Consider the following 14,904-nt stretch of genomic DNA (forward strand, 5'->3'; position numbering starts at 1 on the left):
AAATTTCAAGTTCAAGGGAGAAATTTGCTAATTGAAAAAGTTTAAGGGGGTAATCAACTAAAATTAAAGTTCAGAAGTGTTGATGTTCAAAGGTTGTTTTGTATTTCTTTCATAATCTGCAACTCAACTATACAGGCATGTATAAGGAGGCTATCCCTCCTTGAGACTCTAACCTTCCTTAATTTACGCCATAATGAGCGGCTTAGGCAAGCTAACAACAGCTCCTTGAATTAAGAAGTTGACAACTATAGAAAAATTGCTAAACACAAGAAAAAGAAAATAGCCGGCACTTAGGAAACAGTAACTAAACCCCTATTGTCCAGTTTTACAGTGAAGCACCATAATACTTTAGAAACCCTAATAAACCACTGGACATCCAAGACTTCCAATAAGAAGAAAAATTAGCAGCTGCATATAAGTTCATGGAGCAAATCAACAAATACCTCTTATTGTAAATGGAAGAACAAGTATTGGATGGAGCGGTGTAAGTCTAGATCGAAGTGAATCCTGTTTGGCTATTTTAAGACAAAATTAACAAATATGTGTAAATATAATTAAAAATAGATAAGAGTTAAGTAGTGAGTTAGTGAGTAAGGAAATTATCCTTACAATAAAGACATTGAAAGAATGAGAAAAAACAGGTGAGTGAGACTGTGAGAGTGAGATGAGGTGAAAATAGCATCACTCAAAATTACTGGATATGCTTACGTGTATTGCCCCCTTAACCCCAAACACTATAGTAGTTGCTTAAATAAGTTCTCAAAAAAACAGAATCGAATTGGATGGCTCCAAAGTAATGAAGCCATTTTAGCCGGTTGCTTTTACTGAATTTAGCTTAAGCCATCACCACCTCAATTCTAGCCGGTTGCTCTTTTACTGAATTTAGCTTAAGCCATCACCACCTCAACTCCCTCTCTCTCTCTCTCTCTCTCTCTCAAGTCTCAAAGCCTTCGTCTTCTTATAAGAACCCTGAAACACCTTGTGTTCATAGAAAGACCTTCCTTTCTACGTTTTAATTTTCACATCTTCTCTCTCATTTGCTTTGTTTTCCCAATCTCTTTGTAACAGTCGTATAGCTTGGGTCACGAACCTACACTAACAACGTTCATTGGTACATCACACGGCCAGCTTCGTCGGTTGTTACAGAGAGACAATTAGTTTTAGAATAAATAAAAACATAAGTCATCATGGGTTTTCTTCACAAGCTTTGGGATGAAACACTAGCCGGACCGGCACCTGAATCCGGCCTCGGCAAGCTCCGAAAGTACGACTCCATGTCTATCCCGTCCTCTTTGCCAATGGCTGCGAATGAGGTTCCGGTCACTCGGAGCATTACTATTCTTAGGACTAGTTCGTCCACCCTTGGAAACCTTTCACCTGATTCCGGCTCCCCCTCAGAGTCCCCAACCACACCAGGAACTCCAAGAACCCGTAAGTTATCTAATTTATAGTCTCTAAATTAACTACAAATAACATGAATTGACACCGTGATAAATTTGGTATGCCTTAAAAGAAATAACAGAATTAGTTGGTGTGCTAATAGTAATTCTAATGTTTAAAATATTGTATCAATGGACATTGATATGCAAATTTGTGGAAATATCGATATATTTGTCTAGCATGAAAAAATTGTTTGTCTAGCATGGTAAAATTGTTAGATACAACGAGTGTAAATATACTACACTCCTGTTGCGACCAACTTGCTTGGATATAGGTATCATATTCTTAAATGTATAACTCTTTTTTTTTGTGAGATATTTGTATGTTTAATTTTGTTTATGTCTATGAATTCTTTTGATTTTACGTGCAGCTGGAACACCAGGTGCAAGGAATTTCAAGAAATTAACAAGGAGGAAATCGTCTGCTGATGCTTTGACACGCGCCGAACCTAGAAGTCCGACTGGTTACGATTGGTAAGTGTTAGCTATGTTTAGAATGATAGTGAATCAAAAGAAGCATGCATATATATATCCTTGCTTCTCTAGCTAACCCCCAGTAGATATCAGAGTCAACTTGAAGAAGCATGCATATATCATTTGGTTTAGATAATTCTCACTAGATTAAGAACTGATCAAGTCAACCCCAATTGAAAACAAGATTAGGAATTTGGGACTATCTAGGAACTGAATTTGGTACTCTTACCCTTGGGCTAGATATGCATAGGGTAGTTAAATAATCTGATATGTTATATTGTTAGACTGTCAAATGTCACCATGCATTCAAAATGCATGTAGATTGAGTATGATAATATAACGTGCAGACTTGACACAGTCTTCCTTATATAGGTCTCACAAAATACTAAGGTTCTTTTTGTAGATAATCGATGCATTAATATCCGAGGAGAAGATTGTTTAACAAATACTAGTTATACTTTAACCTCCCTTATTATTTCTTATTTGTGTGTATTACAGGATGGTAATTACTGCTTTGGATCGTTGAGAGAGGAAGTGAAGAAGATTTTGCTAAAGTATCGGCCGGCGACTCCACATCATTGTACATAGAGAACCTTACCTTTATGGGAACTTGATGCATATACAAGTGTATAGATGTAATTATCTAAGTACGTACTACATATAATAATAAGACGGTTCAACTGACGAGGAACAGCAGAGGAACCGATGCTCCTTGGAGATTATGGAGGAGTTGAAGTAGGGTTTGCTATTTCACCTATTTTCATGTTTCCATGTGATCTTCAAGTTTTGTTTTGTATTTTTATTTGATCTTTGTACATATGGATTTGTGTATTCAATCCTCCCCTTCATGAAACTCCTAAATTTGGAGCTTAATAATTAACTTAAAAGTTTACTCTTAAATCTTGATTTTCATCATTGTTTGTTCACACGGTAGTAAGTTTCCTCATATTTCAAGCAAAAAAAAAAAAATAAAGAACAAATGGTTATCAAACGAACCCATACAATTTAACGCGACATGCATATAAAAGTGTGAGAATGCGTCATGCGTATAGAAGTGTGGGATTAATAATTAGCTATTTTCAAAGTGCAATATTTTTCCTGCTGTGTTTATTGTATAATATTGGAAACCAAACATAAAATTCAAACATTCGATCAGATATTCTGGCTTTGAGTAAAACTTCTTATGTGGATTCCACACAATAATTATGAAAATTGACATCTTGAATATTCAAGAGTGTTGCTGTTCGAGCCCTATACCGCATTCGAGTTTGACTTAATCTAAATGGAAAATGAAGGGGGAAAAAAGAAACAAAACTTGACTGAGAAACAAGGTATTGTTTTTCTTTATATCAACTCTGGAGGTCCCTATGTTGAACCAGATTTCACTTTCTCAATCAGATCAGCAGCGTCTTGAACGGTTGCGATGTTCTCAGCTCCTCCTTCTCCGACGGACACACCGAACTTCTCCTCCAAAGCCATCAGGATTTCAACCTGTTTCATTTTCTTTCCGTTGATCAGATATTTATGTGCAGAGAGTGAAATAAATAATTGAACAAAAAGTAAAATATTGAACAGATCGGTGACATTAATCAAGCATATGAATATCTGGTCTTTTACGTCACATTAATGACATTAATCAAGCATATGAATATTTGGTCTTTGACGTCAAATTAATGGGTGATTAATCTATTCACTATACCATCAATTAGAGAGGGTTCCAACTTCCAACTTAAGTCAATACCTAATTATCTCTGAATTAGTTTTTCAATCCTTTTTTCTGGATACAAAAGTTTTGTTGGGTATTAATCATCACCACAAAAACGATTATATACACTTAATCGAGTACTCATCCATCCTAATTAAATATTAATATCAGAAAAAAATAAAATTGTATTACTTGATTATGTGTTTGTTATATGACTTAATGAGCATGACTTGGTTACATTAGAAGCGTTCGAATCAATAAACTATAATATTCTTAATTAACTCAATTTCGATCACTTTCTCTCACAATCTCACCAGTTGGCTAATCCTAACCCCAAGGGCCTCATTTTTACCCTATATATATAGGATTAACGATAAGTTACATGATAAAAGTCATAATTAATAATTAAGTGGTACATTTTTTTTTGAAAGTTACGATATAACGAACTGAAATAAATTACGTATATTTCGTGTGGAAATTATATGAAGAACACCACAATTATTAGTACTTTTTTACAAGTCACAGCTAATCGATTTAACATGTTACGATATATTATGCAAAGCTGCCAAAACATCACTCATCACCAATTAAAGCTAAAGACAAAAAAAAAAAAAAAAAAAAAAACAACTATAGAGAAAGCATGAAGATCGAGCATCATACTGTGTCGAGAGAATCCGCCCCCAAATCGACAAACTTTGTTTCGGGAAGCACAGTGCTTTCATCAATGGAGAGTTGCTTGGCAATTGTGCTTTGCACAGTTAGCAGGGTCTCTGGTTGAGCCTGCACAAGGTAATCAAACTAGGTAAGTGCTTATTCTAGTTAATCACGGATTAGAGATATGATTAAAAGAACATACATAGAATAAGCACGGATAAAGTGTACCGCGAAAAATGTTTCAAGTAACTGCATACATTTCTGATGGCATTCGGTAGAGCTTATAACTAATAACTCTGATGCATGTGTTAGTGGAAGTTATCGCATGAGAAATTACAATAAAAATAAGGAGAAAAAATAAGATGCAAGAGAAAGCAAGTGTAAAATTACTATAGATAGCCAAGTTAAAATATATATTTGCAGAAATATATGTAAATATATTTACAATGGCGCATGAGATTGTAGTCTTAGTGCAACTAGGGAGTGCAAATGATCTTCCTCCTGCCTTAGTGATCGCAATCTTTGGTACAAGTCTTAGCCCCTTGACCACTGGCCCTTCCTGCATTGAAAACAATCAAATCATACAATTAGTGAAAAATCCGGTCTCTCTATTATCTATTCTCACTCATAAACTGTGGAATACGCGAAGCTTGTTGCAACTGCTCACGATGAACAGATCCATGCATGTGAGTTTCCCACATAGTGTGACATATATACGACAGCCTGTACCCAATAATCTATGATTCTTGCAAAATTCGTGGCACTTACAATTCTAGAGAATCCATTGAGTTGGCAAGTTGTGCTTCTGCCCTTGGCGGTGTAAGGTAGAGTGGCAACAGAGATTAGGGAAATTGAACCAAAAGAAGCCATGATCAAGAGTTGGAAGCTTGAATAATTATGTAAAACAAGAAGAATAATAACGATAACAGCTTGTTCTTACAATGCGTATAGGCATATAGGTTTTGTAATTTGCTTCATATATAATGCAGAGATACATGAAAAATGTCTAGGGGTTTGGTCGATGATTACAATAAATCATATGGTAATGACCATGTAATTGGCGGATAATACCATAAACTGTGTCTCTTGTGCTTGTAAAGCTGGCTTTGGGTGGACTCAGTAAAGCCCTTCGTCAAAGACAACATATAAGCTTAAGCTAAACTTTGTCACAAGGGTTGTGCTATCCACACACCTATTTTTACCTCTCACACACCTTTTGTTAATTTCTATCCCTTGATCCTCTTCAATTCATTCGATCAAATGGTCAAAAATTGAGATGAATATCTAGAAGGTAAAAAAGGATGTGTATATCGCACTACCCTTGTTATAATTCATATTCAATCTGCCTTTGCATCAACTTTTGATTCTAAACTAATTGTGTTTATGTTTTGGGCAATAGACCAACATAATTTGATAGTTTGGGCTGGTTTGGTACGTTGGATTAGAATGAATAACTTATTGAAGTGTAGAAGTGAATGAAATTTCATTTGGAGGGAAGGACTAGGCATGAAGAAAACTCATCCCTTGTAATCCTATCATTTTGAAGAAGATTGAAATAGAAAAGTTTTATTCCTGAGTAATCCTAGTTGGACATAATTATTTCATTTCTCCTCTCACGATACCTTTAATTAACAGTTATCCACTCCAATTCATTCTATATACCAAATGAAGCCTTATTGACTTGGTATAAGAAGAGGTCTTAACTAAAAGGATGAGCGTGGTTCGATAACTATGAATTCGTTTGATTATGTTACACTCATAGTTAAGTTTATAGGACAAGGATTGTTTGCCCTCCTTGTTCCATGCCCTCCCATGCCCTCCTATTTGTGTCGTCACGGTTAAGCCACGTCAACATTTTATATTACTATTCATTTTTGTCTTATTATCTCTATAAAAAACAATATAAAATGTTGACGTGGCTTAACCGTGACCACACAAAACAGGAGGGCATGGGAGGGCACGAGAACAAGGAGGGTAGACGATCCTTGTCCAAGTTTATAACCTAGCCAGGTCAAATCAAACAGTGATGTTGTACTAGTCCAGTAGTGGTTTGAGGTCTAAACTGTACCTGACCAAACTGTGTCCACCTCTAATTTAAGTGGCTTGGTGGTAAAGATATGGATTATGGCTCTCCAATGAACAAAAAAATATAGGAGGTCTTGGGTTCAATACTCCGAGTTGATGAGTCTGCTTTACTCTGACCACAAGTATGGTGGAATTCCCCATGACCTTTTCGGACTAGAAATGAGTGGATAAATGTTGCTTACCATCAATTGTTCCCTTTTTTCTAAAGAAAAAAAAAAAAAAACACTACAAGCCATTATCCTTGTCATTTATTTAAAGGAAAACTAATAAAAATGACTTAAAAACTTTGAGTTTTAAAGATAAACACAAAATAAGAGGTAAAATGAATAATACTAGGATTAAATTTTTAATGTAAAAATATAATTTTGTCGTTAAAATGAACAGTATCAGAAGTTTTACATTTAAAGTTTCATTTTATTTAAAGTAGCGTGGAATATAATTTACAATAAAAATAAAAATCTCGAAAGACCAAAATTGTAAAATCACACCTAATAGCGAGGTGTCTTGGGTAGGATGCCGACATACATCTGCTTTGGTGACTTTCTTGTGCCCCACAGACGCTCGACTTGTGCCGCTGACAAAAAGATCACAGAGGTCCGTCGTCCATGCACCATGCTTCCGTTTCTTTCCAAAAATGAATAAGCTTTGTGTTTGAATGATTCATGCAGATTATGGTTGATTCTGTCTCGAGACTTTTAAGATTTACGTTTCGTATATGTGTGTGTGTATATATGGTTTCACATTCTCCTTTCGGGCGCCAACCATCTGTTTGTGTTAATGCCGCTTAAGTCTCCTTCTCAATCTTGATACCGAATTTCCTCCAAATTCGTACTAAATTCTTTTTTTCTTCCAATGACATAAACCAAACCAAGTTCTCTGCTTTTCAGAGTTACTTTGTATGAAAGACGTACGAAACCCGTTTCGGTTTTTATTAGTTGTGGTTTATGTTGTAATACTTCATTTGTTCATGTTTCCCAGGTGCTTCTGGGAGGTTCCTGCCGACCATGCTTGTTTCTAGACTAGCCGCTGTCAGAACTCAGATGATCAACCATGTAACAAAAGGTTTTTGTTCTGTGAATTTTTTTCATTTTTGGTCTATCTTTATTTTGCTTTTCCAATACTCTCAGCCCCTTATTAAAATTCAACATTAACTTCTTCCATGCTCGTTTCTTAGCTTAATATCTTGTTAATTACATCGACATTGAAACTTTTATTGAACTGTTGTTTATTACCAAATATCCAAACTGCAATTAATATATAATATGTAATGCCCTAAGGTGCTGGGAGTGAAATCGTTGTGGTAAATGCTAAGGTAATGCTGCACAAGGAATGATCTTGTTTGACATGTAGCTCGATATGTGTGACAGGAGACTGATATCTGCTATGTTGGATCGTTGGGATGAATGATGGGTTGTTCAACGTTTCAAGTTTTATACATGATAACATATAGTTTTAGTTTATTGGTGTCTTTTTAATTCAATTAAGGTACAACTGTATAATTAGTTTACTGCTTAAGCGGAGGTTCTCTTATGATTCCAGTAAGGTAGTGAAGGTTCTCTTGTGATTTTAAATTGTAATTTAAGTTGGTATCTTTAAAAACAATTCAGAACTAATTGATATGAATTTTCCAGGTCCATTGAAGTCTTCACCAAAGACAGGAAACTTCGGTGGACTTTACAGTTATATTTTCCATACTCCGGTTAGCTTCCTAATGAATTTTCTTCAATGGACCTTTGTTTCATTTTCAATTTTCGGACTAACCCGTCAAAATCTCGCTCTATTTTTTCAGAAGCATCAAGCTTTCTCTACGACAACCCTGCATGAGGAGGGGGATAAAAAAGTAGAAGAGTAAGTTGCTTTTTCACATAAAAAGAACCGTGTTGAACTTGTAGCAACAACTCTTTACATATTGTTTCAATCATCAGTGAACAATTTGGAGAGAATTCCCATATTTGGCTTATTTCATTAAAGACAAGCTCTCATCCTACCCTGCAACTAAATATCTGTGTTATTGGAACACTTGCATCTTTTTGTAGATTTCTTTAACCTTCTGTTTAAATCTGCAGAATTTCTGTCACGTTTGTTGACAAGGATGAGATGGAGAAGCATATTAAGGTTCCTGTTGGAATGTCCATGTTAGAAGCTGCTCATGAAAATGACATAGAACTTGAAGGTACTCTGGCATGTCATTTGATGTTTTGTGCATTCCACTTTGGTTCCTCTTGTTTTAGTAGGATCCTAACTTTTATCAAAAACTTTTCTGAGCTCTATGTAGAATATAGACCCTGGTAACTCCTTGCAATTTTGTTTTAGTGGTGTTGATGAGTGAGCTTGCCCTTCAAGATTGTTTTATTATGAGACTATTAAAGTGCTTGTTAGAATTGAATTGATAAGATGAACTTGGAAATTGAACTTATGTGATTAAAACCAAGGCTTGGCTGGATTGAATCGAGTTGATCAACTACGTCAGTGTGGCTATCTCTATTGTCTATCTCTAACAAGTTGGTTTTAATGTGATCTTAGGAGCATGTGAAGGATCGTGTGCTTGTTCGACATGTCATGTGATTGTGAGAGTATGTACTTTGAAACTTGAAGTTTGCAGACAAAGAGTCATAATAGGAAGGCAATATTCACTGGATACAAGGAGACATGCAAAATGAACTGATTTCTGTTTCATTAGTATCCGGTGAAAGTTGCCTTGAAAACTTCCATTCGTCGCACTAAAATTTTCATCTGAGCTAACTTCTGGAACTCTTGGTTAGGATATGGAATACTACAATAAACTCGAAGATCCAACTGATGAGGAAAATGACATGCTGGATCTTGCTTTCGGGCTCACAGAGACGTAAGCCCCCTATATCTTGGAATTAAACTGCAGGGAATATTATGTCAAAGTAGTAGCTGAAATATGAATTCTGAATTCTATATAAGTTGATATTAATTTGCAGGTCTCGTCTGGGTTGTCAAATGGTTGCAAAACGAGAACTTGACGGAATATGCCTTGAACTGCCGAGTGCAACGCGCAACTTTGCTGTTGATAGGCATGCCAAGGCCACATAGAATAGAATTCTTTTGATAGGAAGGAGACAGGTAGGACAATTCTTGCTGAGGAAGCAAATGGAGCTATGCCATTCTTGTAGCACGTCCTATATTGCTAGTTTTACGCTTCAAAAATTAATTAAAGAAGCAACTTGATGAAATTTGGTTGTGCTAGGAATTTGGTTGAATACTTTATGGGTATTGATTTTCACATTTCCGTTTTATTTTATTTTTTTTGCACTACTTACCTTGTTTTTGTTCTTGAATTCTATTTGAGTTATTCAATCCTAAACGAAAAGCATGAGAAAAATGTTAGTACGAAAATCGCTTCACCCCCGTCAAGACGACTGGGTTACATTGAAGTCCTCAGACAAAAGAGGATATAGTCATCAAGCTCTTCTTCAAGGTTGAAACTTAAGGTTACCCTCAATAAATTTGTCTTTCTTTCTTACACACTATGTAAAGTCACATTCTATATCTCGTCATGTGTGAGAAAATATGAGAATTGGTACGTTCCTGTCCCTGCATTCCGACCACGTGTTCGTCTGAACCAACAACAACAACAACAACAACAACAAAGCCTTTTCCCACTAAGTGGGGTCGGCTATATGAATCCTAGAACGCCATTGCGCTCGGTTTTGTGTCATGTCATCCGTTAGATCCAAGTACTCTAAGTCTTTTCTTAGAGTCTCTTCCAAAGTTTTCCTAGGTCTTCCTCTACCCCTTCGGCCCTGAACCTCTGTCCCGTAGTCACATCTTCGAACCGGAGCGTCAGTCGGCCTTCTTTGCACATGTCCAAATCACCGGAGCCGATTTTCTCTCATCTTTCCTACAATTTCGGCTACTCCTACTTTACCTCGGATATCCTCATTCCCAATCTTATCCTTTCTCGTGTGCCCACACATCGCACGAAGCATCCTCATCTCCGCTACACCCATTTTGTGTACGTGTTGATGCTTCACCGCCCAACATTCTGTGCCATACAACATCGCTGGCCTTATTGCCGTCCTATAAAATTTTCCCTTGAGCTTAAGTGGCCTACGACGGTCACACAACACGCCGGATGCGCTCTTACACTTCATCCATCCAGCTCGTATTCTATGGTTGAGATTTTCATCTAATTCTCCGTTCTCTTGCAAGATAGATCCTAGGTAGCGAAAACGGTCGCTTTTTGTGATCTTCGCTAGATTGCTCCGGTCATTAGTGTGGATAAGTATATAAATGGATAGAGATAGGAAAGCAAACACAAGATGTACGTGGTTCACCCAGATTGGCTACGTCCACGGAATAGAAGAGTTCTCATTAATTGTGAAGGGTTTACACAAGTACATAGGTTCAAGCTCTCCTTTAGTGAGTACAAGTGAATGATTTAGTACAAATGACATTAGGAAATATTGTGGGAGAATGATCTCGTAATCACGAAACTTCTAAGTATCGGAGTGTGGTGTCGTCTTGACTTGCCTTATCTGTCTCATAGGTAGATGTGGCATCTTCTCTGGAAGTACTTTTCCTCCATCTAGGGGTGGTATCTTTAACTGGTGGAGATGCACAAGGTAATGTATCAATTTCACTTGAAGCTTACTTGTAGTTTCAGGCTTGGTCAAGCGCGATACAAACCATGTAGTAGGAGTCCCCCAAGTCGCCGAGCTAGGGGGTCTGCTGAAAGAGGTGACAGACAAGGTAAGCAATCAGAGCTCCGACTGATTGTTCACCTTCTCCCCATCTTGCAACAGCATGAAGGATAAAGAGAAGAAAAATGAGAAGAGATGATATGAGATACTTTTGCTTTTGAAGAAGTAACTTTCCACAGGCTTATTCTTGAACTGAGCTGGAGGGTTTTCTGGTTTCCTCCAGAGTATAAGGCCGACTGAAGAATTTGAGGGTCAAAACAAGTCCATCAAATCTAGAGTACGTTCCACCCTGCTGATATGGGATACTTTTTCTTTTGACAGAGTAATGGATGTATCGGCACGTGTGCTGTTACGCTTGTCTCCACATGCTTCCTTGTATCCTTCGCACTTGCCCTATCTGTTCCTCAAGCAGATGCGGAATCTTCCCTGGAAACATAAGATGTTGAAGATGAGTACTCGAGAGCAATGCCAGGTAAGTAATCAGGTAAGGGGTTCTAGGCAGTCAGTTCCTGGCTGGAAGCTTGATTCCAAGTGCTGACTGATTGCTCTCTTTCTCCTTGTCTTGCAGGTAAAAACAAGGCCAAAGGAAAAGACAGGGAAAAAGCATGATATGGGATACTCTTGCTTTTAACCCTGATGATATGAGATATTCTTGCTCTAGTATAGCTTGTTTGCAGAGGTATTATCGGGGGGAAAGAAAGCTGAATATTTCGAAAGGCTTCGTTGGGAGTGCCCTCTCAGATATGATGAAGGGTTGAGCATTTTTGCAGGTCTGCCTGTCCGTTGGGGATGGAGGTCGACATATATAGGCGTCTCCCTAACAACAAGTAGTAATGCTATTCCTTTACCCTGCTTGGTCATAGCACGGTAGTGGGAGCTGTCAGTTTCACATGTTTTAACTCTGTCAGAGCACTTTGAAAAAGTGGTCTGTGGTATCTGGCTCTCGAGATTCGGAGAACGATGCCTCTTCGATTTTTGAGAAAGCAATCATGCTGGGGGTCTGGCTCTCGAGATTCGGAGAGCAGTGTCTCTTCGATTTTTGAGGAAGTAATCATGTTGGGAGTCTGGCTCTCGAGATTCGGAGGGCGGTGCCTCTTCGATTTTGGAGCAAGCAATCTTATTGGGAGTGTTGTCTCGAATTTGAGTAAAGGTTGGGCATGTTTGCTAGTCTACCTTGCCACGAAGCACAAAGGTTGACACACAGGGACTTTCCAATTATCCAGCAATGGTACTGTTCATTTACCCTCTCTTCGATTTTGAGAAAGTAGTCATGTTGGGAGTCTGGCTCTCGAGATTCGGAGAACGGTGCCTCTTCGATTTTGGAGCAAGCAATCTTGTTGGGAGTGTTTTCTCGAATGTGAGTAAAGGTTGGGCATGTTTGCTAGTCTACCTTGCCACGAAGCACAGAGGTTGACACACAGGGACTTTCCAATTATCCAGCAGTGGTACTGTTCCTTTACCCTTGTGGGTAATAATATGGTAGCTAGACCTTCAAAATTTATGTGTCTAAACTTTGTTAGTGCTGTTTCTTTGCTATTCTTTTACCTTTCTTGGTCAGAGCGATGTAGTGGGAGCTGCAAGCTTCACGTGCTCAACTTTGGCAGAGAACTTTGGCAAAGTTATCTGTGGTACCCATGAGCTATTGTTGCGTGTGGGAAGTGGGTAATTGAACAGTAAGATTCATGTGCTTTCTACTTCACCAGAAATCTTCGACAGAATGCCCATAATTTCTGCAAAGCTGAGTGTGCGTGTGACAGGTGCTGACAGGGCTGGAAAAGTAGGTGCCTCTTCGATTTCTGAGATCGGCCCTCGTGGTCTCTGAGCAGCCCAGCTTTTGAGAAAGCGAGCGCCTCTTCGATTGATTCGGAGAACGATGCCTCATCGATTTTTGAGAAAGCAATCATGCTGGGGGTCTGGCTCTCGAAGATTCGGGGAGCAGTGTCTCTTCGATTTTTGAGAAAGTAATCATGTTGGGAGTCTGGCTCTCGAGATTCGGAAGGCGGTGCCTCTTCGATTTTGGAGCAAGCAATCTTGTTGGGAGTGTTTTCTCGAATGTGAGTAAAGGTTGGGCATGTTTGCTAGTCTACCTTGCCACGAAGCACAGAGGTTGACACACAGGGACTTTCCAATTATCCAGCAATGGTACTGTTCCTTTACCCTCTCTTCGATTTTTAATAAAGTAGTCATGTTGGGAGTCTGGCTCTCGAGATTCGGAAGACGGTGCCTCTTCGATTTTGGAGCAAGCAATCTTATTGGGAGTGTTTTCTCGAAAGTGAGTAAAGATTGGGCATGTTTGCTAGTCTACCTTGCCACGAAACACAGAGGTTGACACACAGGGACTTTCCAATTATCCAGCAGTGGTACTGTTCCTTTACCCTTGTGGGTAATAATATGGTAGCTAGACCTTCAAAATTTATGGGTCTAAACTTTGTTAGTGCTGTTTCTTTGCTATTCTTTTACCCTTCTTGGTCAGAGCGATGTAGTGGGAGCTGCAAGCTTCACGTGCTCAACTTTGGCAGAGAACTTTGGCAAAGTTATCTGTGGTACCCATGAGCTATTGTTGCGTGTGGGAAGTGGGTGATTGAACAGTAAGATTCATGTGTTTTCTACTTCCCCAGAAGTCTTCGACAGAATGCCCATAATTTCCGCAAAGCTGAGTGTGCGTGTGACAGGTGCTGACAAGGCTGGAAAAGTAGGTGCCTCTTCGATTTCTGAGATCGGCCCTCGTGGTCTCTGGGGAGCCCAGCTTTTGAGAAAACGAGCGCCTCTTCGATTTCTGAGATCGGCCTTCGTGGTCTTTGAGCAGCCCAACTTTTGAGAAAGCAAAAGGCTCTTCGATTTCTGAGATCAACCCTCGTGATCTCTAAGCAGCTCAGCTTTTGAGAAAGCAAACGCCTCTTCGATTTCTGAGCAGGCGCCTCTTCGATTTCTGAAGCTCCGTCGAGTGCAGATTTTTATAGGGGCTGGCATTAAATTCTAAAGCACACTTGAATCTCCACCAGTAGAAGCTTCATTCTTGCACTTCTAAGATCTTGATTTGTCCGACCTCTTCTCTCTTCAACACCTTTGAAAATGTCTGGCCCCTCCGACCGTCGTTTTGACTTGAACCTTGTTGAAGAGGCAGCCCCGCCTTCTCCAGACAACATATGGCGCCCATCCTTCGTCTCCCCTACTGGTCCTCTTACCGTTGGGGATTCCGTGATGAAGAATGATATGACCGCTGCGGTGGTGGCCAAGAACCTTCTCACTCCCAAAGATAACAGACTACTTTCCAAACGGTCTGATGAGTTAGCTGTTAAGGATTCGCTGGCTCTCAGTGTTCAGTGTGCAGGTTCTGTGTGTAATATGGCCCAACGCCTATTTGCTCGAACCCGTCAAGTTGAATCATTGGCGGCTGAAGTGATGAGTCTCAAACAGGAGATTAGAGGGCTCAAGCATGAGAATAAACAGTTGCACCGGCTCGCACATGACTATGCTACAAACATGAAGAGGAAGCTTGACCAGATGAAGGAAACTGATGGTCAGGTTTTACTTGATCATCAGAGATTTGTGGGTTTGTTCCAAAGGCATTTATTGCCTTCGTCTTCTGGGGCTGTACCGCGTAATGAAGCTCCAAATGATCAACCTCTGATGCCTCCTCCTTCTAGGGTTCTGTCCAGTCCTGAGGCTCCAAATGATCCCCCTCCGGTGCCTTCTCTTTCTGGGGCTCTACCGACTGCTGAGACTTCTCCTAAGCAACCTTTGTGAAGGCTCCCTCTTATGTGTTTATTTTGACTCATGTATATGTACATATTTGTAGCTTATCGGGGATATCAATAAATAAGCTTTCCTTCATTTCAACGTATTGTGTTAAATACACCAAAGCCTTCTTCGCTAA

At 39.0% G+C, this 14,904-nt stretch overlaps 3 protein-coding genes across 6 annotated transcripts; 2 read left to right on the forward strand and 1 right to left on the reverse strand.

The window, feature by feature from the left end:
• The first annotated feature begins 774 nt into the window (after positions 1-774).
• On the forward strand, positions 775-2,813 carry LOC103443654 (dormancy-associated protein homolog 4). The gene is made up of 3 exons (XM_008382544.4): positions 775-1,431; positions 1,811-1,913; positions 2,412-2,813. The coding sequence occupies exons 1-3, from the start codon at positions 1,188-1,190 to the stop codon at positions 2,437-2,439; spliced, it is 375 nt and encodes a 124-aa protein (XP_008380766.1). The 5' UTR covers positions 775-1,187; the 3' UTR covers positions 2,440-2,813.
• Positions 2,814-2,987: 174 nt separating this feature from the next.
• LOC103443705 (uncharacterized) lies at positions 2,988-4,837 on the reverse strand. Its single transcript, XM_008382594.4, has 3 exons — positions 4,718-4,837; positions 4,279-4,398; positions 2,988-3,404 (listed from the first exon to the last, which is right to left on the reverse strand). The coding sequence occupies exons 1-3, from the start codon at positions 4,835-4,837 to the stop codon at positions 3,279-3,281; spliced, it is 366 nt and encodes a 121-aa protein (XP_008380816.3). The 3' UTR covers positions 2,988-3,278.
• Positions 4,838-6,832: 1,995 nt separating this feature from the next.
• LOC103421810 (uncharacterized) lies at positions 6,833-9,609 on the forward strand. Of its 4 annotated transcripts, none has more exons than XM_070804985.1 (8): positions 6,833-6,951; positions 7,336-7,419; positions 7,989-8,056; positions 8,147-8,205; positions 8,424-8,530; positions 8,881-8,930; positions 9,120-9,202; positions 9,306-9,609. In XM_070804985.1, the coding sequence occupies exons 2-8, from the start codon at positions 7,362-7,364 to the stop codon at positions 9,415-9,417; spliced, it is 537 nt and encodes a 178-aa protein (XP_070661086.1). In that variant the 5' UTR covers positions 6,833-6,951; positions 7,336-7,361; the 3' UTR covers positions 9,418-9,609. The 4 variants fall into 4 exon arrangements, with proteins under 4 accessions (XP_070661086.1, XP_028964096.1, XP_070661087.1 ...); XM_029108263.2 differs by having other exon boundaries at positions 6,931-7,031; XM_070804986.1 differs by lacking the exon at positions 6,833-6,951 and adding an exon at positions 6,954-7,253.
• The last annotated feature ends 5,295 nt before the right edge of the window (positions 9,610-14,904 follow it).

Source organism: Malus domestica, chromosome 09, assembly GCF_042453785.1.
Source record: "Malus domestica chromosome 09, GDT2T_hap1".
NCBI lineage: Eukaryota > Viridiplantae > Streptophyta > Magnoliopsida > Rosales > Rosaceae > Malus > Malus domestica.

Bases quoted from the DNA above. Each gene is read 5' to 3' on its own strand.
- LOC103421810 (XM_029108263.2), top strand. The intron at 7,420-7,988 runs GTTTTTGTTCTG...TGAATTTTCCAG, and splicing joins GATCAACCATGTAACAAAAG to GTCCATTGAAGTCTTCACCA. The intron at 8,531-8,880 runs GTACTCTGGCAT...ATGTGATCTTAG, and splicing joins AAATGACATAGAACTTGAAG to GAGCATGTGAAGGATCGTGT.
- LOC103443654 (XM_008382544.4), top strand. From the start codon at position 1,188: ATGGGTTTTCTTCACAAGCTTTGGGATGAAACACTAGCCGGACCGGCA. The intron at 1,432-1,810 runs GTAAGTTATCTA...TTTTACGTGCAG, and splicing joins ACCAGGAACTCCAAGAACCC to CTGGAACACCAGGTGCAAGG. The intron at 1,914-2,411 runs GTAAGTGTTAGC...TGTGTATTACAG, and splicing joins AGTCCGACTGGTTACGATTG to GATGGTAATTACTGCTTTGG.
- LOC103443705 (XM_008382594.4), bottom strand. From the start codon at position 4,837: ATGCAGGAAGGGCCAGTGGTCAAGGGGCTAAGACTTGTACCAAAGATT. The intron at 4,399-4,717 runs GTAAATATATTT...TACCTTGTGCAG, and splicing joins CTACAATCTCATGCGCCATT to GCTCAACCAGAGACCCTGCT. The intron at 3,405-4,278 runs GTATGATGCTCG...AAAATGAAACAG, and splicing joins GGGCGGATTCTCTCGACACA to GTTGAAATCCTGATGGCTTT.